The sequence below is a fragment of the Peromyscus eremicus genome, chromosome 4 (genome assembly GCF_949786415.1).
Source record: "Peromyscus eremicus chromosome 4, PerEre_H2_v1, whole genome shotgun sequence".
In the NCBI taxonomy this organism is placed as follows: domain Eukaryota; kingdom Metazoa; phylum Chordata; class Mammalia; order Rodentia; family Cricetidae; genus Peromyscus; species Peromyscus eremicus.
The window spans coordinates 113,733,588-113,759,470 of record NC_081419.1 but is presented as its reverse complement, the minus strand read 5'-3'; the positions used below and the strand labels follow the sequence as shown (position 1 = coordinate 113,759,470).

Sequence of the window (25,883 nt, the reverse complement as noted above, 5' to 3'; positions counted from 1 at the left end):
ACAGAATTTATAAAATGAATCTATAAATCAATCTATCTATCTATCTATCTATCTATCTATCTATCTATCTATCTATCTATCTATGATTTATTAGAATGGCTTACAGGCTGTGGTCCAGCTAGTTCAAAATGGCTGTCTACTAACAGAAGGCCCAAGCATCCTGTAGTTGTTTAGTCCATGAAGCTGGATGTCTCAGCTGGTATTTAGTATATATATATATGCCAGAATCCCAAAGAAAGAGACTGTAATGGCAATGAAAGAATGGACTTGTTAGCCAGAGTGAGAACAAGCATGCAAAGAGAGCATCCTTCCTTCTTTCATGTTCTTTATATAGATTGCGAGCAGAAGGTGTGGCCCAGACTAAAAGGTGGGTCTTCTCACCTCAAAGATCTGGATTATTAACAAAAAAAAAATCCCTTAAAAAAATCCCTCACAGGGGGGGAAATAAAAAAAAAAAAAAATCCCTCACAGGTGTGCCCAGCCATTCAGGTTTTAGTTAATTCCAGATGTAGTCAAGTTGAGAACCAAGAATAGTCATCACATCTGTAAAATACCACCTTGCTACAGTCCTTTGCTACCCCTGGCTCTAACATTTTTTCTGCTCACTTTTTCATGATAGTCCGTAAGCCTTGGGAGGAAGGGATGGGATATAGATGTCCAGTCTGTGCTCAGCACCCCCCAGTCTCTTATTCTCTGCACATTGATCAGTTGTGGGTCTGTATTAATGCCTAGCTACTGCAAAAAGCTTTTCTGATGAGAGTTTAGGGATGTACTAATATATGGGTGTTAAGTACTTAGGCTATAGTTTAATACTAAGTCTATTTAGTAAAAGTAAGTAATTGTTTCTCCCCTAGGGCCTATGATCTACCCACTTATTCATTTTTGGCCCAGTTAAGGGTGCCAAGTTTGAGTTTCTTTTTGTGGATTGGGCCTTACATTCAATCAGAAAGTGGTTGATTACACCCGTAATAGAGTTTTTGAACTCAGTTTACAATTATTTTATTGAGAATTTTTGTTTATGGTCAACAAGAAAATTGGTCTATATTTGTGTGTGCATGTGTGCGTACATGTGTGTGTGTCTGTTCTTTTGACTCACTTTGATACCAGGTAGTACTAAATTCATAATCTTAGAGGCATTCCTTTTCTGTTTTAAGGAATAGCTTAATAAAGGTTAGTGTTAATTTTTCTTTGAAGGTCTAGTAGAATTCATCAGTGAATGTATCTGCTTTGATCTTTATTAGTTTCGAAAAAAATGGTTTTAGTACATCAGTATCCTTGTTTGTTGTAGTTCCGTTTAAATTCTTTATCTCACATTGTTTTCATTTTGGTTGGTTATATGTATCTAGAAATTCATTCATTTTAGGTTTTCCAATTTAGTGGTATATAAGTTTTAAAGGAATATTATAATTTTCTGAATTTCATTGGTAATTATTGTAATGGTTCCCTTTTTACCTCCAACTTTATTAATTTGGATCTTTTTTTTTTTCTTAATTTGGTTAAGGGCTTGTCAATCTTCTTAATCATTTGAAGAGCCAATTCTTCAGTTCATTGGTTCTTTGCAGGTTTTTTGTTGTTGTTCCATTAATTTCTGTCCTCATTTCAATTGCTTTTTATGTCTGCTGCTTTTGGAATTGGCTTGTTCTTGTTTTTCCAAAGCCATAGGAAGTATCACAAAGTTGTCTATTTAAGACATCTATGCTTTCTATTAGTGTGGACACTAGACATGAACTTCCTTCTTAAGAGAGCTTTCCTTGCATTCCATAGGACTTGGTATTTTGTATCTTCATTTGAATTCTAGTATAGGAGTTTTTTAAAAAAATTTCTTTAGTATCTATTCAGTATTGAACAATAATATGTTGTTAAATCTCCATGAGTTTTTGCATTTTCTACAGTTTTTCTTGCTCTATTCTGTACTCTGATAGAATATGGGAAGTTATTTTATTTTTCTGTTTTTGGTGAAACTTGCTTTGTTTCCTATCATGTTATCTGTTTTAGAGACAATTCAGTAGGCAGAGTATTTTTTGTTGTTTGTTTATTTTTGAGATTATATTTTAATTACATTTCTCCCTTCCCTTTCATTCCTGTAGACCCTCCCATACACCTCTCCCCATTCTCCTCTCTTTTCATCAATGGTTATTACATGCATGTATGTGTTTTTATATTCATATATATTCTTAAATATAATCTGTTAAGTACATACAATGTTACTTGCATATATATTTTCAAGTCTGACTGTTTGGTACTGGATAATCAATTGGTGTGCTCATACCTGGAGCTGGGGCCATCACTCCCACTCACAACTTTACTCAGTTGCCTGTAATTCTTCTTGTAGAGTTGAGACCTCATGACTTTTCTTCACGAGGTTTGGCATTTCTTTGGTACCTGTGCTCAGCTCACATTTGGGCGATCACGTTGGTGAGACTTTTATGGATGTAGTTTCTGATGTTGCTGGGACATACAGTCTCACAGAAAGTCCCTGGTCCTCTGGCTCTTACAATCTTTCCACCCCTTGTTCTGTAATGTTCCCTGATCGTTTGGTGTGGGAGTGTTTTTAGATGTATCCACTGGGACTAGGCTCCACAACTTTGCATATTTATTGGTTGTGGTTTTCTGTAGTGATCTCCATCTGTTGCAAGTATCCTTGATAAGGAATGAAGACTATACTTATCTGTGGGTATAAGGACAAGAGTTTATATATTGTTGTTAGGGATTATGTGGTTTAGTAAATTAATGGTTATAGATTCTCTTCCAATAATCATGATTTCACTAGCACTGAGTAGGTAGCTATGTTTCCAGTACCGAGCATGGTCTCTTGCTGAGCAGGTTATAAGTCCAATTAGAAAGTGCTTGGTTACCACCAAGATATGTGTGCCACTACCGCACCATATGACTATTGAGGTACAGTGTTTTGGCAGAATGTGTAATAGATGTTTGTAAGTCCAATTGACATATCATGTCATTTAACTATTATGTTCCTCCCTTTTTTTTTTTTTTTCAAACAGGATGACCTATCTATTGGTCACTGTGTGGTATTTAAGTTATTACCTATTACTGTGTTGAGGTAATTTATATCTAGTAGTGTTTGTTTTAAGGAATTAGGTCTATAGCCAGGTGGTGGTGGCACACGCCTTTAATCCCAGCACTTGGGAGGCAGAGCCAGGTGGATCTCTGTGAGTTCAAGGCCAGCCTGGTCTACAGAGCAAGATCCAGGGCAGGCACCAAAACTACACAGAGAAACCCTGTCCCGAAAAACCAAAATAAATGAATAAATAAATAAATAAGGTCTAACTGTGTTTGGTATTTATGTTAAATGCCAATGTTTTTGAATGGATTGCTCCCTTAATAATGAAGTGACTTTGTTTTTTCTTCTACAGTTAGCTTTTGTTTGAGGTCTATTTTGTTCCAAAACGTATAAATACATGCTTGTTTTCTAGTTTTATTTACTTGGAATACCTTTTTCTATCCTTTCATTCTAAAGTAGTGTCTGTCTTGGATGGTGAGTTGTGTTTCTTAGAGGCAGCAAATGAATGGATCCTGTTTTTTTTTTTTTTTTAATACAATGTGCTAGTTCATGTCTTTTGATTATAGAATTGAGATTACTGCTGTTCAGGTTATTAATGAAATATGTTTATAAATTTCTGTCATTTTGTTATATTGTTTATTCCATTGGTGAGGATTTCACTGAGCTATTTATTTGAATTATCAAAATTTTCATTTCTAGCATAATTTCAATTTAGTTTTTCTTCTGTCTTTATCAAATTCCATTTTCAATATCCTGCATTGACTTCATTTTGTTTAGCTGTTTATGTTCTCTTGGATTCATTAAGGAGTTTATCTTTGTCCTCTTTTCTTTGAACTTATTATCATTATTCTTTTGAATTCTTTGTAATTTCACTAAGCCACTCTCATTAGTAGCCATTACATAGGATTTGTTATGTTTTAGAGGAGACATATCTTGGTTTTTCATAGTACTCACACTTTTGCATTCTAACATGAATAGGAGTTCAATTATTGATTAAAATTATCTTTATTTAGTTAAGTGTTTGCAGTGTACATGAGGGTTATAGTAGGGTTGGGATGTTATCTCCCTCTGTTAGATTTTTTTTTTTTTTTTAAAAAAAACACCAGATTGTATTCCTACTCTTCTTCTTGGAGTAGAATACTGTCTGTAACAGTGATAATCCCGGGGGTAGACCTATCTACTGCTGCATATCATCTAGACTTCTTAGCCTCCTTTCACTTGGTCTAGAATGTTGTCCTGCTGTTTAGGAGTGGGTAGTCTTTGCTGGGTTTTATCATAAATCAAGACAACAGATAATTGAAAATTGAATAATGTTTCACAGGTTTTTTTTTTGGTCTGTGCTAAATTTTATCCTTGACACAAATGTTTGTTAGTCTTTTTTTTTTTTTTTTTAACAAACTTATTACTTTGCCATTAAAAAATGGAATTTTGTGGGGAAAGTAATCAGCTACATTGTCGTTTTGCTGGTTCTGACTATGTCTTGATATATAAATTTTACCCTAATTATATGTGCCCATTATGAGTAAGTATTTGATTTTTTTTACGTACTTTAATAAGAATTGGCTAGATAGTCATGAAACCAGGAACATTTAAAAACATTAGATGATATTTACATCATAATAAAGCTTTCTCCTGATAGAGAGTTAAAAATACATGGTAAAAAAAACACTACCTCAGATTTCCTGATTTTTAGTTGTTCAGACTATCTTAATCTAAGTAAAGAAGAAATTCTTTATCACTAATGAAGATTAACCAGGGTAATCAGAATTTCCTAGGAATATTTTTTCACAAAAGAGATAGTATCATCTCTATATATTATTTTCCCCTTCACTTTTATTAAGCAAAATTACTTATCTTGTAGATTGGTGTTTTCAAACTGCATAATGTCACATTAATGAGTTCTAAGGTCAACTTGGTGAGTCACAAGCAGAATGCTTTATGCAGTTAGTAGCCTGTGAAGAGCTCTGTGTAAAGGTTAATGCATTGAGTAAAAGGGCAACTGTTATTTTGTGATACTTTAGTTATAAATTATGTACACTAAATGATATTATGTGGATTTTTTTTTTGCCTCTTGGTTAGCTTTTGGTTTTTAGCTATTATTTATGGCTCAAAAAATTCAAAGATTCGGTGTAGATGTTTCATTTCAGCCATGTAGTGCTTCTTTTTTAATTTTGTAACATGTTGTTATATAAAGTACAGTAGTTATCCATTCATCCACCATACTGAGTATTATTATAAATATCTTTTGTGTACAGAAACATATCTAGAGGCTAATTACCTAACACTAAAATTACAAAGCCGGGCAGTAGTGGCGCATGCCTTTAATCCCAGCACTCGGGAGGCAGAGCCAGGCAGATCTCTGTGAGTTCGAGGCCAGCCTGGACTACCAAGTGAGTCCCAGTAAAGGCACAAAGCTACACAGCGAAACCCTGTCTCGAAAACCGCCCCCCCCCAAAAAAAAATAAATAAAATAAAATTACTAGGTCAAAAGTCCAAATACAATTTTTCTAAAACATCAATTATTGTTCCTTAGTTCAATGTTTATTAATTCTCTTACTTGCTACATGTATTGTAACACCCTAATAAGTATTTCTAGTATTTTTACTGTCATATGGTGTTTTAGGTATCAATAATGGTAAGAAATATATGACAGTTTACATGCCAACACATGAAAATGATGTGAGTTCATTGCATTCCAGGTCTCTAAACGTGTCATTTCTGTGATCTATTTAGTACCCTGATTTCTAAATTTTTGTTGTTGATATTGATTTTGAGGAAGAGATCTTTTTTTTTTTTTTTTGAAGCAGAAAATACAAAGGTATTAGAATACACCCACCTTTAAGCATAATTAGCACAGAGATATAAACAGATGAATAGCCAGGGATGCCAAGAGCTCAGTGTTGAGCATTGCAATTTTATTATCAGGTACATTTGAGATTTTTATTGGAAAAATACAGCAAGACTTTTAAAATTCCTTTAAGAATTTAGAATCTGGAAAGTTTCACTTGATGTTTGTAGTAGTTTAAATGAAAATGGCATGCATAAACTCAGAGAATGGCACTATTTGAAAGGATTAGTATGTGTGGCCCTTGTGTCACTGGGGGTTGGCTTTGAGATTTCAGAAGCCCAAGCTAGACCCAGGGTCTCTTTCTTCCTGCTGCCTGCAGATCCAGATGTAGAACTCTCAGCTGCTTCTGCAGCACCATGTCTGCCTGTGTGCCACCGTGCTTCCCGCCATGACAATAATGGACGAAACCTCTGAACCTATAAGCTTGCCCCAATTAAATGTTTTTCTTTATAACAGTTGCCATGGTCATGGTGTTTCTTCACAGCAGTAGAAATTTTGTGTGTATTTTTGTATGTTTGAATTCTGTTGTTGTTGTTTTTCAAATCAGGTTTTCTTTGCTATAGCCCTGTCTATCCTAGAATTCTCTCTGTAAATCAGGTTGACCTCAAACTCAAGAGATTCACGTGCAACTGCCTCCCGAGTGCTGGGGTTAAAGGCGTGCACCACCACTGCCCTGCTTGAATTCCTGTTTGTAACATTTTATTTAGGTATGATTTCACACATATGGAAAAGTTTTAAGACTAGTACAGTAGGTCCCACAGATTTATCTGTTAGATGCCCTATTGCTTTGCCTTCCTAAATTATTTTTTGTATCCTCACTCATCTTTCCTTTCCTCCACATACACTTTCTTCAAATGCTTCAGAGGGGATTTAAACTCCTATACTCCTAATCCTTCAGTGTGTATTTCTGAAGAACAAGGGCATTCTTCTGAACAGTTCATTTTCACATGCCAGCATTTGTCTTAGTGTCTATGTAACTCCCTCTTCTTACGTCAGGCCAGAATACAATCCAAGATGATGTCCTGCCCTTAGGGTCATATGTTCCTTTAAGCATGTCGCTCACCTTCCCTTCGGATTACTGTGATCAGTCTGAAGCATTCAGATAAGCTAGTGAGTAGAGAATGTTGCTCTGTCAGCTGTTTGGTGTTCCCATTCAGATTTGCTTCCACATTATGAGATGTATTTAGTGGGGTAAAAGAGCTGGAAAGCACCTTACAGTTTAGTTTGTGCCTTACTTGTCGAAATTAGCTTTCTCATTTAGTTAAATTAGAGCATAAGGTTTATTCCACAATGAAGTTACATTTCTTTCACTCTATTTTTAATAAGAAATTTATAAAGAGATACATTGAGACTACAAATAGCATGCCCTTCTTTAAATCTTCACTCACTAGTTCTAGCAAACATGATTTTCAAACTCTTTTTTTTGTTCTTTGACAGTGTATGCATGTATGGAATGCATTCTGATTATTCCTTCCCCATACCCTTCTTTTTCCCTCTCCCTTCTCGAACCACCACCACCTGCCATCTTGCCCTAAAGTTCCTTTTCCAGATTCAGGGCTTATCTTGTTTGGTTCTGTGACCTGAGTTTAACCAGAGCCCCCTGTGGTATAAGTTTGGTACAATTCATTGGAAGTTGTCCAGATTGCTGGTGGGTAAACAACTACAGTAAATGACTTCCTTCTCCTAGGATCTAGCAGTAGCCAATACTTTAACAGAGGGAGGATGGACTGGTCCTCTTGAGACCCTTCCCCATCCATGCCTGGCTTTTGACAGTTTTTATGGAGACCCAGTTCAGGTAACCAGCTGCTGTGAGTTTATTATAATTTTTGTTTGTTTTTTTATTTCCCCCTTTATTAAACATAGATTCTTTTCTCATACAATATAATCTAAATACAGTTTTTCCTTCCTCTACTTCTCCCAGTTTCTCCCCATATCCTCTCCCATCCAGATTCACTCCCTTTCTGTCTCTTCATTATAAAGAACTGTTATCTAAGAAATAACAACAAAGCATAACAAAATAAAGTATACTAAGATAAAATGAAAACCATGATATTGAAGTTGGAGGAGCCAAGACAACAGAAAAATAAAAGAAACCCCAAGAGAAGACACAAGAATCAGAGACTCACTTATTTACACATTCAGGAGTCCCATGAAAGTACTAAATAGAGAGCTATAGTATGCATGCAGCGGACCTAGTGCGGACCTGTGTAGGTCCTATGATTGCTTCTTCAGTCTCTGAGTGCATATGAGGCATGCTCACTTATTTTAGAGGACCTTGTTCTCCTGGTGTCTTCTGTCCCTTCCATCTCCTTGACTCCTTCCAACTAACTCTTTTACAAGGTTCCCTGAGCCCTAAGGGGAGGGATTTGATGGAGATATCTTGTTTAGAGCTGTGTGTTCCAAGGTGTCTTTCTTTGTGTAATGTCTGCTTGTGGGTCTCTGTATTGGTTCTATCTGCTGCAGGAGGAAGCCTCTCGGATGATGACTAAATAAGGTACTAATCATAATTATAATGTCCTGCTTGAAGATGGCACTTTGCAGCCTTCCTCCCTGTCTACCATTCTTTCTGCCTCCTCTTCCACACTATTCCCCAAGCCTCAGAAGGATGGTACAATGTCTTGTTTAGGAGTGTAATTTTTAAATATTATTTATTATTATTATTATTATTATTATTATTATTATTATTATTGTGTATGTATATAATGTGGGGGATATACAGGTGTCACCGCTTACATACAGGTAAGTTGACAGCTTTGGGGGGGGGAATCAGTTCTCTCCTTCCACTGTGAATTTCAGGTTTGGAACTCATATCATCCAGCTTGAGTGACAGGCAATCAATAGACATCTTCTCTTTTTATTCATTGACTCTGCTGCAAGCAAAGAAGAGCTGTCTCCTCTCTTATTTCTTCACTTGTTTCCATCACTATGGATTTTTTGGTTCTTCATTTGCTCAGTGGTTAGAATTCATCATTATCACTTTGTTGAGAGCAGACATGGCCAGTGAGAGACCTTCAAGCCAACTCCTGGGTCTTTTTGTTAAGTCCCTCTCATTCTTGTAACATTTCCTTACTCTGTTACAAGCTAGTTCAGATTCATTGCTATTTCATCTGTTTCAGCTTTGTGTCTTAAGTAGAGAATAAGGTGTGTGTGTACATGTGCATGTGTGTATGTTGAAAGAGACTATACTATGGAATAGTGCATTTACTGAATCACTATATACAGCATTATGAATGTATAAGTGTTTAATGTTCTGAGTTCAAACACAAGCATTTATTTTACATGTAATAATCATAAGTTTTGACAAGAAAGAAATACATTTTTCATTTCAGAGTAAATGGTATTACAGTTTTGAGTACTAAATCATCTTGACATTTATGAAGGCGCAAATGGAAAGTAGGGAATGAGTGTTAAATGTAAAGCTATCTTTAACTGTTCTATTAAAAAGGCAAAGAGTTATTTTCCATCTGTGAATGTGAATGTGCCTATTTGTGTTCTTGTTCACATAGTGGAATTTCTGTGGAGCCACACTACAGAGAGCATGTGCGTGGGATATATGTCAGCCCAGGATGGAAAAGCCAAGGTAAGCGGGAAAACTGGGTCATAACCTGAAAACCTTGTAGCTAGTACATAAACTTCGAACCAGTCTGTTGAAACAGATGACTTTTCTACCTCCTGAGCCATTGAGCTTCGTTTAAAATACTGTTCACAGTTCCAAAGAAAAACCAGTAGATTTTAAAAATGCTTCTCATGATAGACCATAATGAATTGGGAAACTTCCTTCCTTTCTTCTTTCATTTTGTTCCCTTTGCCCGCTGTGAATATCCATGAAGAGGAAACTCAGGATTTGTAAGAGATAATGAGAATAAGGCTGACAAACTGACCAAGATGTGCAACTCCTCAAGGAAGGTTGAAAAATATAAAGGGGACAGGCGATATAAAAGTAGTCCGGGATGTGTCTCCACATCTTTCAGAACAGAGTGACTGATGTACTTGTGGATTTCACTCATGCTCTCTTGTCTGTCGTCTGTTGGGCCCTGTTGTGTGTCTACATGGGCTTTGTCTCTCTGTGCCACATGAATTGCTATGAGTCACAGTAGTCATACAGTCATCTAGGCATCAGTTCCTGAGTTGCTGGGTCTCCATGACCTTCGAATTTTTGATCTTGAGAGTAAAAGAAACATGATTTGTGGGTTTATTTTTATATTCGCCTCATGTTCCTGTTCATGAAAGTTTTAGGAACAGCTGTGCTGTATGACATTTATTTGGCATTAAAGCACCTCAGCTGCATATTTATGAAGTTGGGCAGCCTCTTTTTTAAAAGGAAAGTATTTACATATTTGGAAATTGCAAATAAAGAAACTTATGATATGTGTCGTCTGATTCACATTGAGTAGTTTAAAAAAATGGAGAAAGTTAACTAAAGAGTACAGTGATATATCATATAAGCATTTTGAACAACAACAAACCATGTGTATGACAGTCGTCACATAAGATTACATTGCCTAGTGATGTCATACCTATGATGCTCACTCAGTGATAAAATGACCTACTGACAAATTTCCCAGTTAGATAACACTTGACTATAGTTGATTGCTCATTTCTTATACAGTACTCATCCATAAGTATATTATCTAGTAAATCAGTAGGTTCACAGACTGTCTATGAATGCATTATATAGGAACATTTTCACAGCAAGAGAGTGACTGATATTTGTGAAATATTACTGAACTCTCCCCTCCCATTGTCTCACCTTCATCTGATAAAACTTGTATTTTGTATCAGTAGACCTATTGCATAAGAGAATTTTTAGATTGCTTTGCTTCATTATCTTTCTGAAATAGAATTGTAATTGTATACTTTAAAGTTGATTGACATGCTTGGAGCAGCATTACAGGCTTTGTCACAGTAGTTGAAACAGTGATATCTGTGTCATTCTAGTAGGGCAGCCAGAGCTACATGGAGAAATTATTGAGTATTTGTAACGTGACTGCTATAACTGAAGAACTGAATTTTAAACTATACTTAATTTCTTAACAGCCACATGTGGCTAGTAACTACTATATTGAGTAGCATAGTAAAGGAGTGGAAAATGGTTATTCAGATATTTCTAAAACATGTAAGAGAGCACATCCAAACAGGAAGCAAACTTAATAAGCTATAGGAGTTCCTTGTAGCCCTTTAAGTTTTCTCTTCCACTTTGAATATTGATCTTGAACTAAAATCGTGTTTGAACAAAAGATCATGATGAGAGTAGGCTTCAACACTGAGGCCAGTTGGGGGAAGTAGGTTTTGGGAAAGACAGGGTGGTGTACCAAGTCCTTTGAGTGGAAGTGTTTGCTTTCCCTGCCTGTTGTCTGTGGAAGACACCCTGCCATTTAACATGCAGTGCAGATAGTAAAGAAATACAGATGCCTGAGTTGGATCTAGAGCTGTTTGACAAGGTCAACTTCAGTTGTGCTGCTTGGCATATGAGGGATGTGATTTTAGTATTATCTGTAAAGGCTCCCCCTAGTAATGTGGAGGTAATATGGATTGGGCCAGCGGGTATATAGCTTCTTACTTTCTTTATTGTTTGAGCTATTATCTATAAATGCTTTCCAGGAAAATAAAACAAAGTAATAAAACATCAGCACTTTGATTGCTCAATTCTGTTGTTCGAAACAATGACAGCACACACAAAAACCAACAAAATTGTTCTTTTGTCACAAATGCAGGGGTTTTATTGTGTTGCAAGTGTGACAGAAGTTATAGATGAGACTGTGGGTTCAAAAGGACAAAGAAAAAGGGCCTTAGCAACATATGTATTCCAGTAAGAGTGGCAGCCTTTGCCTACCTGGTCACTTCACCCAGGGTTCCTGGCTTGTGTTAAGAGTTGTTGTATAGGGACCTCACTGTTTATTATGAAATTATTCTCTCCATAATACAAGGTGTAATAGTAAGATTGATAGGAAGAAGCTTTAGAAACTGTTCTTTTTATTTAAAATCTGTTTTGTTTTGTTTTCTTGTTTTTTAAGAAAAAAAATGTTCTATTTCCCCAAAATTTCCCTCCTTTTCCTTGTTATCAAACAGGAAACTTAAAAGCATTTGAACTTTTCATATAAGGCTATGATTAATTCATGTTAAAGCCTTGCATTAAAGCTCTCCTCACAGTCTCACTGCCCAGGAAAAGGAAAGGAATGACTGGTGGTTGTCATCAGAACCATAGGTAATTTGAGTGAAGATGGGTTCTTAGTACAAGTTTCTGTTTTCTTTTGAAAATAATGTTTTCTAAAATATAAAGAAAAGAACATTTTTGTATTATTTCATTTATAACCCCCTTCTCTGACATAAAATATATAGACTTATTTTTATGGAGCAAACATTAGAGCATTGACATTAGTTAGGTTTCAAAATTGTATTGCCCATTTTCTATAGTGACTGGACTGTTAATGAGCAGTTTTTCATAAATACTCAGTGCACATAGTGTAGTGCAATAAAACGTATTTAAACTGGCATGGAATTGATTCGGGCACATAACTCTCACTCTAAATGAATTAGGTTTATTTTACATGTAGAGGTTACTTTTTGTAACAACAGTATAAATACTGTTATAAAATTTATCCTTGAGGAATGGGCTATTTTATAGTTTGAATATCTCTCTAGAGATTTATTACTAGTTGTGGGGAAAAAATAGTAATTGCATAATGGAGAAAAAAGCAACACTGAAACTATGTGTTCAGAATTAGGGCCACCATTGAGGAACAGGTAGACAGTGTATGTGCCTCTGGATATGACAGCCTGAGAAGGACAGTGTCACTTGTGTAGTCGTCCATTTGCAATTACATAGCATGAACTTAATGACAGGGAAACAGACAAATCAAGAATGAAGAGAGGACTGGGAAGAAAGTAAAAGGGAATGATGCTATATAAAACTGTTAAATGCTATAAAAGATAAGGACTGAGAAAGTGTTCCAGATTGAGTACTACTAAAGAAATGTTACCAGTAAATGTTTTAACTTAGCTTAAAGTGGCTTCTATATATAAGACCAAAATACTGTAGTACATTTTAGGTCAATTTGCAAAATATGGCTTTGAAATTTGAAATGTGGCTAGCCAAAATGGTTGCATTGTTGTTAAATTCACTAACATTGATATGTATAGTATGATTTATAGGGACATACTCATATTTTTAGGCAACACACCCTGAAGTATCTATCTAGGCAAGTGGGGACCTGTATATATAAAATTGGTGTTTCAGAAAAGTATTATGTTAGTGAATATGTATTTAGTAAATTACCAAGTAAGTGGAACAAAATGTTGACAACAGGTAAACGTTGGTAAATGTTACAGGATACTGAAACTATTCCGTAATTTTTTAAAAGTTATTTTAAGGTAAAATGCTTCAAAATATATCACTTGCATGCAAGTCAGATCTGATCGTTTGTGAGCCTTGAACTCAAGCCTTGGCTTATAACCTCTTGTGCATTGGATGAGTGGCTACACTCTAAATACCCTCTAAACTGCTGTCTTTCTTTGTTTTCTGGCTGGAGCTGAGAGCTGAGACTTTGTCATTATCAACATGCCTCACATCAGGGTATCTTCTTGAAGATTATCCAGCCGTTGGCTTTAAACATTTTAGCTACTTAGGAAATATTTACTTGCATTATCCTCTGCTCTGTGTGTCAAGCTATGTTCATATTTGACAGATGTCGCCCATGTCATTATTTCCCTTGGATTAGGCAGTGCTTGTTCTAAATATGATCCCTAAAGCACATGCAACAAAAGGGAAAATAAATTATCAGTATTAAGACCTTTGTTGCAAAGGTCTTGTTAAACAAGTGAAAGACAGCCCATAGAATAGGAAAACATGTTTATTAACAATGCCATTGGCGAGGGACTTGCATCAGTTCAGAATAAATTTAATATTCTTGTAATTCAACAAGAAGATGCAAATAAGCATTTTTCCAGTGGAGATATACAAGCAGCAAGTAAGCATATGGAAATACGCTTACTGTCAATATTCATAGGGGAACTGCAAATCAAAACCATAATTTGATTCTACTTCTCATCCAACATGATGTCTATAGAGAAGAAGAATGAGTTCATTAGGACAAAAAGAAGTATTCATTAGGAAAAAATAGAGCCTTTATATACTGCTGGTAGGAGTGTGGAAATGGTGTTTCCTTCTTGGAAAAATAGCATGATAGTGTCTCAGAAAGTTTTAACAGAATTGCCACATTCCCTAGCAGGTTCTCTCTTAGGTATATTCTAAAGAAAATTATGAAGATGTTTATAGCAGCATTATTCATAGTAGTTAAAAAGTAGGAACAACTTAATATCTGTCAACTGATGGATGAATGTGTTGTATTCATGCAATGAATTTTTTTTTTTGTAACTACAAAAGGAAATGAACTTCTACATCAGGATAGTTCCCTTGACTCTTGAAAACATGATGCTAAGTACAAGAAGCCGGGTAAACAAGACCAAACATTGCATGATTTTATTTGCTTTAAATGTCTAGAATTGGAAAACCCGTAGAAACAAATGTAAGAGATTAACGGTTGTGAGGGCCGAAGGGGGAGTATGGATATGGAGTTTGTTTTCAAGGACATGAAAATGTTCGGGAATTAGAAAGTTGTCTAGCTTTACAAACACACGACAAACCACTGGATTGAACATTTACTTAAAATGGTGGATTTTATGGTATATGTGTTTTTTTACATAAAGCTGTAAAAATATCAACAAGTGTAATTATTGCATTATCAAAATAAAGGAGAAGAAACATATGTTTATTCTTATACCACACAACCTTTTCAGCTTCCACTCATTATAAACCCCTCAAAATACCAGATATTTGAAAGAACTTCTATGGTCAGATTTTCTAAAAGAAAAACAACAAAAAACTACCAAAAATGTATAGCCTAAAATCATAGTAATCAGTGAAACCTAGAGCACGTTTTAATTCTAGGAATGCACAGAGAGGAAGTCCACTTTTGTTGCTCTCGTTGCTCCTGTTCAGTATTTTCCTGGAAATCCCAACCAGTACAGTGAAGCCAGCAAAAGAAGTCAGACAGAGACTTGGGAAGGAATTCTTAAGACCTGCCTTTTCATGTGATCAGGAATGAATAAGAAATATTCTAGAACTAAAGCTAAAAAGGCTTGCTCAGATGAATCTGAATGGAGAAATAGGTCTTATTCTTGAATTGAAAATTGAAAATACAGTATTGCCAACTGTTTTTTTTTTCAGTTTTATATGTAAAGTTAAAGCAGTCTGAACCAAAATTCCAACAGTTTTGTTTTTTAAAGTAAGAAATTGATAAAAATAGTTTAAAATTTGGTCTGGAAGCTCCACACCCATGGTATGGAGATGCACACATTGGACTAAGTGGGAAATATAAAAAATTGACATGAATTTGGGAGCAGGGTATGAAAAAGAAGGGGTGAATGTGATCTAAGTACATTGTATGCATATATGAAATTATCAAAGAATTAACAAAAATTATATTAAAAGTAAGTCAATTTGATTTTATGGAAATTTTATTGGGATTTTCATTTGCTCTTACATGAACATTTTAGTAAACCACAAGAAACCAAATTTTTTTTTGTCAGGTGGTATTGGTGTGTGTGTGTGTGTGTGTGTGTGTGTGTGTGTGTGTGTGTGTGTGTGTGTTTCATCCATAGTGGGATTTTTGTCTGGCTTGACCTTGTGCATGCCGTCCCAGTTGCTGTGAGCCCTGTTGTGTTTGGAGAGTACTGTTTTGAATTGTCCCAAGGCAAACCTTAAACCCATGATCTTTCTCAGCATCCCAAGTAGCTAGGTTATAGGCCTGAGTCACCAGGCCATGCTTTCCCTTTTCTAATAATCCATTAAGTTCAGTTAGTGCTGCCCATAGGTACATAGGTGTGTGGGGCCATCCACTAAAGCATGGGAAATTACCAGTAGTCATACCCTAAAAAATAAAGAATGCTCTCTCTCTGAGCAGCTATCAATTGCCAGTAGCTCTTCAGTAAGGGATGAGGCCTGGAGAGCACCTTTCCCCCATTTATGCTGGGATTTTGACTGGCTTTATCTCATGCAGGTCTTGTGCAAGTAACCACAACTACTTTGGTTTTATGAGTATAGGAGCCATGTCATGTCCAGAAAATGACATTTCATTTCATCTCTGAAACTTGTTCTGCCTCTTTTTTTTCTGATGTTCTCTGATCCTTGGTTGGGTGAGAGGTGTGTTGATAAAAATTCCCATTTAAGGCTGAGCACTCAGTCTCTTATTCTCAGTACCTGTGCCATGTTTGCAGCTCTGCATTGAGTGCTGCCCACTGCAAAAAGAAGCCTCTCTAACCAAGGTTCAGAGCAGCCCATGTATGTGGATATAAAACCAAATATTTAGAAGTGATTTGATGACATGACTGTTGAGCAAAAGAGCAAGAGCAGATTCTACTCTAGGGCCTGTGATCTTCCTGGCCAAGGGCTTTTGACTAAGATTACCGTCTCAGGCATGAAATTCTCTCTTGTGGAGCAGGTCTCACATCGAATCTGAAAGCACTGCCCCATTGTTACACTGGTACACACCTTTTCCTGGCAGTCTGATATTGCAGCATGCAGGGTCCAGTGTTAGGGCCATTTGCTGTCTTTTCTTCCTCGTCAGTCTGCACAGCACCTTTGGGCACTATGAAAGATAGACTGTGCGGAGGACATTTCCAGTGAGTTTGAAACTGACTTCTTTGCCCCACACCCAAAGTGTGTGGTGTCTTCAGCAGAATCTTACTCCATAGTTGTGGTGGACAGCAGTGAGTGACAGTTGCCTGTGCTGTTTCGGAGCACTCTGGGGCCTCCCTGACTTACAGCTGTAGTGAAGTGTCTTGCACTGTGCTTTTATTCAGTAACATGTATTTTCTGGAAATGGCATTGTTCACTCATTATTAAACTACTAAAAACAATTTTCTAGTAAACATAGATTTCCCCTATTTTCATATTTTTTTTTCAACCTGTTTAGGAATGAAGAGAATTTCTGAGGCAGAATTTTTGATTTATGGAAACGATTTTTCTGAAATTGGATGAGAATTGGTGAAATAATCTCATCTAGTCTTAATTCTCTAACCTTTTAAAAACATTTGTAAGGGTATTTAGTATATAATTAACTTAATGAGTGTTTCCTGCTGTTAAAGAGTAAAAATACAATAAATGACTTTGATATTGAGACAAGAGAATTTACATTCAGAAAATATATTTAAAGTTCTAAAAGAATATTGAATATGAAACCAAGTTAAAATGGATTTATTCTGTTTAGTGGTACTTTGTGTTTTGTTCTTCTTTACTTATTTCATAATACTGATTGTGATTACATATATAAATCTTTTTTTCCCTATGTTGTAGGGGCTGGGACCCAGAGCCTCAGACATGCTAAGCAAGAACTCTCCACCAAGCTGTACCTAGCCTCATAAAACTTGGATGCCATTAATTTTCTCTGGCCTCATAAAATTGTTTCAAATAGAGTTTACAAAACTTGAGTAAGGTCTCTCTTGTGCCAAGGATAAAGCCTCAAAAAGCTAAATAAATTTTCTTCTATATCTTAAAAACGAGGAGAAGCATTATGCTGAGTAACCAAGCTAGGAACAAAAAGGGAACTTGGTATTTCCATTTATATGAAATACTGACGAAGTTAAAATGCGTTCTAGAAATCTAAAATCCTAAAACTGGTGCCTGAGGGAATTTGAGGGTAGAAATGTTCCATGCATAAAGTTTTCTATTTATGTTTTGGTTTTGTGGGTATATAAACTATTAGAAGTCATCTAACCCTTTACTTAGCATCTATGCATTTCATGGCATGCAAATTATACCTCTGAGTTTTGGAAATCGTAATAAATAGGAGTACTATTCGAAGAATGACTCTAGAGTTAGACCTGGGTTTCTATATGAGCCCCTGTAACCTGGGACAGGTTACAAGTCTGACCCCCAATTTTTATCCATTTATCCATTTATTTATCCATTTATTTATTTATTTATTTAGTCAGTCATTTATTTATGGCTGAGCCTTCATAGGTAGCCTAGGTTGGCCTAGCTCTCATGATCCTCCTGCCTCAGTCTCCTTAATAGGTGTGTGCCATTGTTCTGTACATTCTACAGAATACTTTTGAGAGCCATGTTTTGATTTTTAATGAGTGAGCAAAATAAAAAAAGAAATAGCAAGTAGCTGATAGAGAGAAGTAGCAGACATATTGCAAAACATCATCAAATCAGGCACTCTAAATACCCATCAGGGATGACTAAGATAGCCCAATTGAGTGGGCAAACAAGATGTCAAAAGATAACATTATAAGATCCAGGGTCACACAAACATCTAGCACAAATAGTCTGGTCAGCTGGTATAGACGAATTTCTAAACAGTCTTATTAAATAAGAAACATAGAGCCAAATACAGAGGTAATAGCCAAAGAGATCAGAGAACTAGCAAAGAGCCACAACTACCTTATCTTACCACCTCACCACTGTTGCTTCCCCGGAGAGAGCTTTTTCCTATGCGTCTTGTGTTTTTATTGCTTTCCTATTCTGCCTTCTCATTGGCTCTAAGCCCAGCCACATCACTTCCTCGTCACTGCCTGTCTATACAGACCTCCAGGTCTCTATGGTTGGTACTGGGATTAAAGGCTCCTGTCACCATGCTTGGCTGTCTCCTTGACCATGCAGAGACTCTGCCTGCCATGTGATCGGATTAAGCTCATGGGCTACCACCGTCTGACTTCCGTTCCTGGCTCACTGTGACCTCTGATCTCCAGGAAAACTTTATTTATTAACATACAAATAAATTCACATTTCAGCACAATTAAAATATCACAAGCTGGAGTTTCTAAATGTGAGTCCCTACTGGAACATAGCATTCTCTCTGGCAAAGGCTTCCAAATAAAAGATCAAACAGTATAGACAGCATCATCAAATTGGGCAGTTAACAATATATAGCAGAAATAACTGAGGAAGCCTTGAGATTGTGTAATGCTGGAGTTTCTGCTTGGAATCCCAGGCAGGGCAGCACAGACTCTGCATGAGCTTCTGCCTTGCCTTTCCTTCTATGTGCATTTTCACATCATGGGATAAACAGTAGTAATCACTGTTGAATAATTTGCCTTCTGGCTCTTCTCAAGGAGGCAGTGTTTTCAATATCCTTAACAGTTTATAATTTTCCCTCTCCATATTACAGAGACAGGAGATCAGCTGGACTCAGGATAAGGGTTTTAGAACACACGTGACATAAACAAGCTTGGGTCTGAAGTTAGAGGACCAACCTTGCTTTAAGAGCCAGCTTCTCAGTGGTCTTAAACAGAACATGACAGTTCACCAATATAAGGGACATTACAGCTACCATGCCCTACTTCACAATTCCTCATTTTAAAGAGGGATACTTCTGGTGCTTAGATAGCATTCCGAGAAGTAGGTAAAAAGTGTAAGTGTAATGTATGTAATATATGTGACATTACATACTGTGGATTGTAGTGGTGATAGTGGTTGAGGCAGTGGAGGTTGTGGAGAATCACTTAGAACCATCACATTTTGAAGCCCTTTGGTCTCTTCTGCACTGTATCTGTTTACAGGGGTTCCATTTGCATTGATGACTAGTTATACTTCTTGAATTTTTACCCGGTGGAGACAATAGATTGGCTTTAAAAATGTTACTAGCTTGTATATATAATAAACTAACAGGTAAATTAAGGGATTTTAGAATAAGGAAAAAGAAGAAAAAAACATGTTTGTAGCAACAAGAATAGATACATCATATCCAACCATGTCTAGTCCTGAAGTTCAGAACAGTACGTTGGTGATGGAATCCTCTCAAAAAGCTATCTGACTAGATGTTTTGGGCACCTGTAAGACCGTAAGACTAGATTGACAGTGTCATGGTTTGCTGTTTTGTTTTTTTGTGTTTTGAGTTTTTTTTTTTCCTTCTTCTTCTTCTTCTTCTTTAATGAATGATTCAGAGGGCCAGCAGGCAAAGGTACTTGGTACCAAGCCTGATGACATGAATTCAATTTCTGGAAACCACATGATCAAAGAAGAAAATGACTTCTTCAAGTTGTCTTCTGACCTTAAAATGTATACCACAGCATGGACACTAAATAAATGTAGTAAGCAAAAAAGATCTGCCTGTGGTGTTTCTGACACAAATATACTTAAGAGTGATTAACTGTTGTGATTTCTTTTATTTTATTAAAAAATAACTTGGGAGTTAAATATTAGGGAATAAACCTGAGAGATCTACGGAGCTATGGAGAAATGATTACCTGCTCTCTCCTCCACCTTCCCTGATCAAAAAGGCTATGCATCTATATAGGACCCTTCTTATTCTGTTTTTTTGTTTTTTGTTTTTTTTTAAAAAAACACTTTACTCTTTTTTGGTTCTTTGGGGGGCCCGCCACCCAGATCCCAAATAAATATACATGGAGGCTTATTCTTTCTTATAAATGCCCAGCCTTAGCTTGGCTTGTTTCTAGCCAGCTTTTCTTAATTTAAATATCCTCTTTATCTTTTGTTCTGGGCTTTTATCTTTCTCTATATACCTCCCCACCTCTCTCTCCATTACTGGTTTTGTAGCTGGGTGGCTGGCCCCTGGTTTCTTCCTTGTTCTTCTCTTGCTCTTTGCTTTTCTCCTATTTATTCTCTCTGCCTGCCAGCCCCACCTGTCTTTTCTCCTGCCATGCTATTGGCCTTTCAGCTCTTTATCACACCAGCCAGGTGTTTTAGACAGGCAAAGACAGCTTCACAGAGTTAAACAAATGCAACATAAAATAATACAACACATCTTTGCATCATTAAACAAATGTTCCACAGCATAAATAAATGTAACACATCTTAAAATAATATGCTACAACATTTTTCCTGTGTGTCCCTATAGCTTCCTCTGAGTCGGCCAGAAAATTCTGTGGTCCACTCCGGCCAGCTTAGTGTGGACTCCATCCTTCATACCAAGGTCTGACTCCATTGGCAGTCTCAGAGCGGCAGCACAAACAAGCCTCCCATGACACTTATTATCCACATGAGAGAGTATTCTAAATTTGTTTGTTCTGAACTGAAAATTTGCTTGCTGGAGGGAGGCTTATAAGTTTCAGGATATAAATAAAACTTGAAACATACAAGGCTCAGGAAGGTTCTGAAACTAAGATTCATAAGGATCCTGGCCAAGCTTATAAAAACAGTAAACAGTTGCTAGAGGAGGAGACTCTTCTATGCTGAACTATCTGACAGTTGTGCAAGTAGTTTGTGGGATACAGATCCTGTGAGTCCTCACTCATTCTTTGTGGGCTTTTCAGTGATGAAGTTGATTTTGTCATCCATGTTCCTGTAAGAAACCTCTTATGCTATTGTAAGTACCTTCAGTAACATCACCAGTTCACTTAGCTACATTGTGGGTAATCATTTCTTTGGTCTGTTGTCTGTGCCATATCTAAGATGAATCTTAGAATCACACAACAGGGAATAATGATTACATAATGATCTTTTCTTTCCTTTGCTTGCAAAGCAACAGACAAATTATTTCTTTAATGACAAAAAAGCTATAATCTTGGCCATGTCATTCTTACTTTGGTGACTTTCTAATTTGAAAGAAGGCATTGGTTCTGTAATTGCAAATATTCAGGGTCCCCTCCATTCATTTTTGTGTTGTAAGAACTTTTATTACACCATGTTCAGTATGTGACTAGAATGGACCTTTGTGTACACTGACATACGGAAGTTCCAGTGGCCACAAAGTAGGCGTAGATACTTCTTAGCTGTGAGCCTATGTTTAAGGTTAGAATTTCAAGTCAGGATGGAATTTCAGACACAAGATTTTGTCCTTTCTGGTCTTTCTTCCTGATCATATCTATATTTTAGATTGAAAGCTAGATTATAACCAAATCAGATTTTTAATTTCTTGAAGAATACATCGAATACCAGATTTTACATTAAAAATCATAAAAGTGCACGTCTTAAATTTTATATAAGGTAAAGGGTTTGTTTGTTTTTTTCCTCCTGCTGTTTCCTCCTACAAGAGCAGAAGATTTAATCATACTGATTCTGGTTTAGTATGGGTCAGCAGTTGGTTGGAGCCATATGGTAGCCATTCTTGTTTGGTGAGGCCCTGGCACTTTTGAAACTAGCCTGTTTCACAGACATTTAAGAGTGGTTGTAGATTTTGAGCCTCAAATCAAATATTATGTAGGATATATATTTAATTAATATTTTTATTAATCCCTTGATAATTTTGTGATGTATTTTTATTATATTCACACCCCCACTTTTTCTATATCCACCCTCTCCACCTTCTTTACCTTCCTAATCACCCAACTTCAAATTTTCTGCTTTCTAAAAAAAATCCATCTTTTTCTAGACCATACCAAAATATTCCTTTTAGTATCTTCTGTAGAGTTCCTTCAGGTTTTTGTTGTTGTTGTTGTTTTGTTTTTTAACCATGGAAAGTGCTTCTCTGACCTTCGGATAACTGAAAATTTTGTGGCTATAGTAGCTTGGACTGGCCCCTGTAGTTTTTGAACTCATAGAACATCAGTGCAGGCCCTCTGGCTTTTAGCATTTCCTTTGAGAAATCAGCTGATTGTTTTGGTGGGCGTCCTTTTACATGTGACTTGGTCTTTCTGTCTTGCTGCTTTCAGTCTCCTTTCTTTGTTCTGGACATTTAGTGTACTGACTATTATGTGATGTGGGGCGTTTCTTTTTGTCCTATTTGGTGTTCTATATACCTCTTGGGCTTTAGTAGGCAGCCCTTTCCTTAGCTTTGGACAGTTTTCTTTACGATGTGGTTGAAAATATTTTCTGCACCTTTGACTTAATTTTTCTTTTTCCTTCTGTATGTATTATTCATAAGTGCAGTCTTTTTTAGTGTCCCAGATTGCTTTCGTGCCTTGTTCCTGGGATTTTTTAGATGTAATGTTTTCTTTGACTGAATGATCTATTTCCTCCACTGTATCCTGGAGACATGATATTCTGTTCTAATTCATCCAGCCATGAGACTTCACTTTTAGTTTGTTTTTCTTTTGCATGAGGTGGGTTTTTTGTTTGTTTGTTTTTAGTTTTTATTTTATTTTTTCTTCAGAGATTTCATTTCATTACTTAATTCCACTTTAATATCTTGAATTGTTTTCATTATTTTATTGAACTGTTTTTACTTTCACAGTCCTCATTCAGGGGTTTGTTCACATCCTCTTTTACTTCTTTGAACGTATTATAATTATAATTTAAAATCATTGTCTTTTGCAGTAGCTACATTGCATTTTCAGGTAACAATACAATGGGGTGCTATTTTCTTTGTGTGTGTGTGTGTGTGTGTGTAGTTTTTCTTTTTTTATAGTATTTTTATTTTATAATTAACTGAATTTCACCTATCAGCCACAGATTCCCCTGTCCTCCCTCCTCTCACTCCCCAGCCCTCCCCCCCCAGCCCATGCCCAACTCCCACCTCCTCCAAGGCAAGGTTTTCTATAGGAGATATATTGTCTTGGTTATTCATGTTGTTTGTAGTTTTGTGATGGGACATTGGTGTCTGGAGTTAGGTTGTTGATAGTAATTTTTGATTTGTTATCTGGTCTTGCCCTGTTGTAGTTACTTGGATCTTTATTTGCTGTTGTCCCAATGTGTCAGGCTGTAATGGTGCTTTCAGTATCGACGCCACTCAGTGTTGGTATGAGAATGGACTGCCAGCAGTGGTCTCAGCTCTGGTAGGGATAGGCGCAACTTTTGAGCCTAAGAGTTAATCTGCTATAGGCTTAGAAGGTTCTATCCGCTGATCTCCAGAAGTTTGTGGAGGGCTTGCCTGGTTCTGCTCCTGGTCCTTGGATAGCAGGGCCTGGGTTCTAAGTCATGCTGCACATGGTGCTGGTGATGAAGTTCCAGGTCAAAGTGTAGGATTTGTTGTCTGATAGGAAAGCTGCTCTAGGTTCTGGGTGGACTTTGTATGGTTCTGGTGCTAACTGGTAGATGGGATGACTGATAGACAGGGGAAAGGACTAGAATACATTTTAATTCTCATGTTCATTAAAAATACAGTTTGTGCCTGAATGAAGGAAGGAGACTAGAAGGGGACAAAGGGGAGGAAACTGGAGTGGAGTGAGTACAGTCAAAGTGCACAGTGTATTTGAAAGAAGATGTCTTTAAGAAACCAAACACTGTGTCCGATGAATACATACCATTGAAAAGGGACCTGTAAAAAGGAAGCAACTGAGAACATGAAGAATATGAGATGTTCTATCAATCAGTGAATATTTGTTATGCTTGTAGAGTCATCCTGTGGAGGTATCTGTGTCCTGAATATATGTAGCTGTGCATCCTGTAAAATTTTAGTGGAGCTGTAAGAAAACATAGTTTCTTTCTGTTTTAGAAATCTCAAGTAAGAGTGTCCATTCTGTTTAATTCTAGGGATTAAAATTCCTTTGTGATAGCTTAATACTCTTACATACCACTTGTAAGGCAATACTATAAGTTGGTGTAGAGTGGACAATTTAGTATTAAATAATTGATACATTTGGCCATGATTGAGCTTGTCTCTCCACTTACATTCCTTTCAAATACTGCTGTCTGCAGTGAGTGGTAGGTACTGACAGTTTACTTTATGTTCTTGAGCTGGCATCGCTATACTGGGTGTTTGGACTGTCCTGTCTGCTGCAGTGTTGAATCACTGAAAGAAGTGTAATTTAGAATGAAGATTATAGTAACAATTTGTTGTTAGGAGATACTCAGAGGACCTTGAAACAGCTTTTACTTAACTTGAAAATAATATCACTAGAAAGTGCTATGTTAAATATGCCTTTTAAAAACATAGTAGTTCTCTGATTTCTTCCACTGACGGTTCTTTTGAATATTAAATTTGAACAGTTAAAACCTGGTCCAACAGCTTGATACCTCTGTCAGGTGATGATATATAATATAAGTTCCTAGATTTAACAACTCATATTTTATCTAAGGAAGCCATATTTGGGGGAAAATATCACTTGTAACATTTTCATCACCAAAGATGACAAAACTGCATTTTTTTCTTAGATTCAGGTAGTTAATATAGACTATTGGGATTTATTTCAGTCATTAGCATTGACAGACTACAAGGAAGGAATCTTTGTTTGCTTTGAGATTTTTGCTAAGAACAGAGGAAAACAGAGCAGCAAGTTAGAAGGATTTCCCTGACATTGGCCATGTTCCCTTTTTCACAGTATCTGTTGGGATCCAGCAAAAGTCAGCTTTACCACACAGAAGACCATAACTGACATTTTCGATTTTCACCTACTAGAAATGCTCAGGATATCAAGACATCCCCACAAAAGTTATTGAAAAAGGATACTTGGTTGCTGCCTTTACTATGGAAAAGATGAGCCAGAGTCTCCCCCTTTATAAGCCCAAGAGGAACCTCCAATATCTATGGAAGGGTTCAGGTTAATTGTACCTTAATCTGTAGAGTGGGTGCCTTAGTTAAGATTTCTGTTGCTGTGAAGAGTCACAATGACCACTGCAAGTCTTATAAGGAAAATAGTTAGTTGAGGTGGCAGCTTACAGTTCAGAGGTTCAGTTCATTATCATTATGGCGGGGAGCATGGTGCTGGCTATAACTTGATCTGAAGACAGCAGGAAGTGGACTGTCACTCTGGGGGTGGTATTTTAAGCATATATGAGACCTCAAAGCCCTCCTCCACAGTGATACATACTCCAATAAGACCACACCTACTTCAACAAGGCCACACCTCCTAATAGTGCTACTCCCTATGAGCTTATGGGGGCCAGTGCATTCAAACTACCACAGTGGGCTTTCCTTTTTCCTGGATCAGTACCTCCTGACCCCAGAGAAGATGTGTCTGAGATATCAAGTCCCTTACTATCAGCTGTAGAATAGTGCAGCTCATATTTAGACCACAGACTCTGTACTCCATAGCTTACACTTTTAACCACTTAGTTATTGTCTTGACCAAAACACAAATTGGGGAGGAAAGGGTTTGTTCGGCTTACACTTCCACAGTACTGTTCATCATTGAAGGAAGTCAGGACAGGAACTCAAACAAGGTAGGATCCTG

General features: G+C 36.7%; 1 protein-coding gene across 4 annotated transcripts in view; it reads left to right on the top strand.

Annotated features, from left to right (window-relative positions):
- The window catches only part of Tasp1 (taspase 1), a 262,299-nt gene that overhangs the window by 221,541 nt on the left and 14,875 nt on the right, over window positions 1-25,883 (top strand). For all 4 annotated transcript variants that reach the window (XR_009378907.1, XM_059261514.1, XM_059261513.1 and 1 more), the window contains one exon: window positions 9,377-9,450. Coding sequence is in view for 3 of the 4 variants with exons in the window: in XM_059261514.1 (XP_059117497.1) it covers window positions 9,377-9,450 (74 nt within the window). In the remaining variant the exon portion in view is untranslated. Of the gene's footprint in view, window positions 1-9,376; window positions 9,451-25,883 lie in introns of those variants that run through there.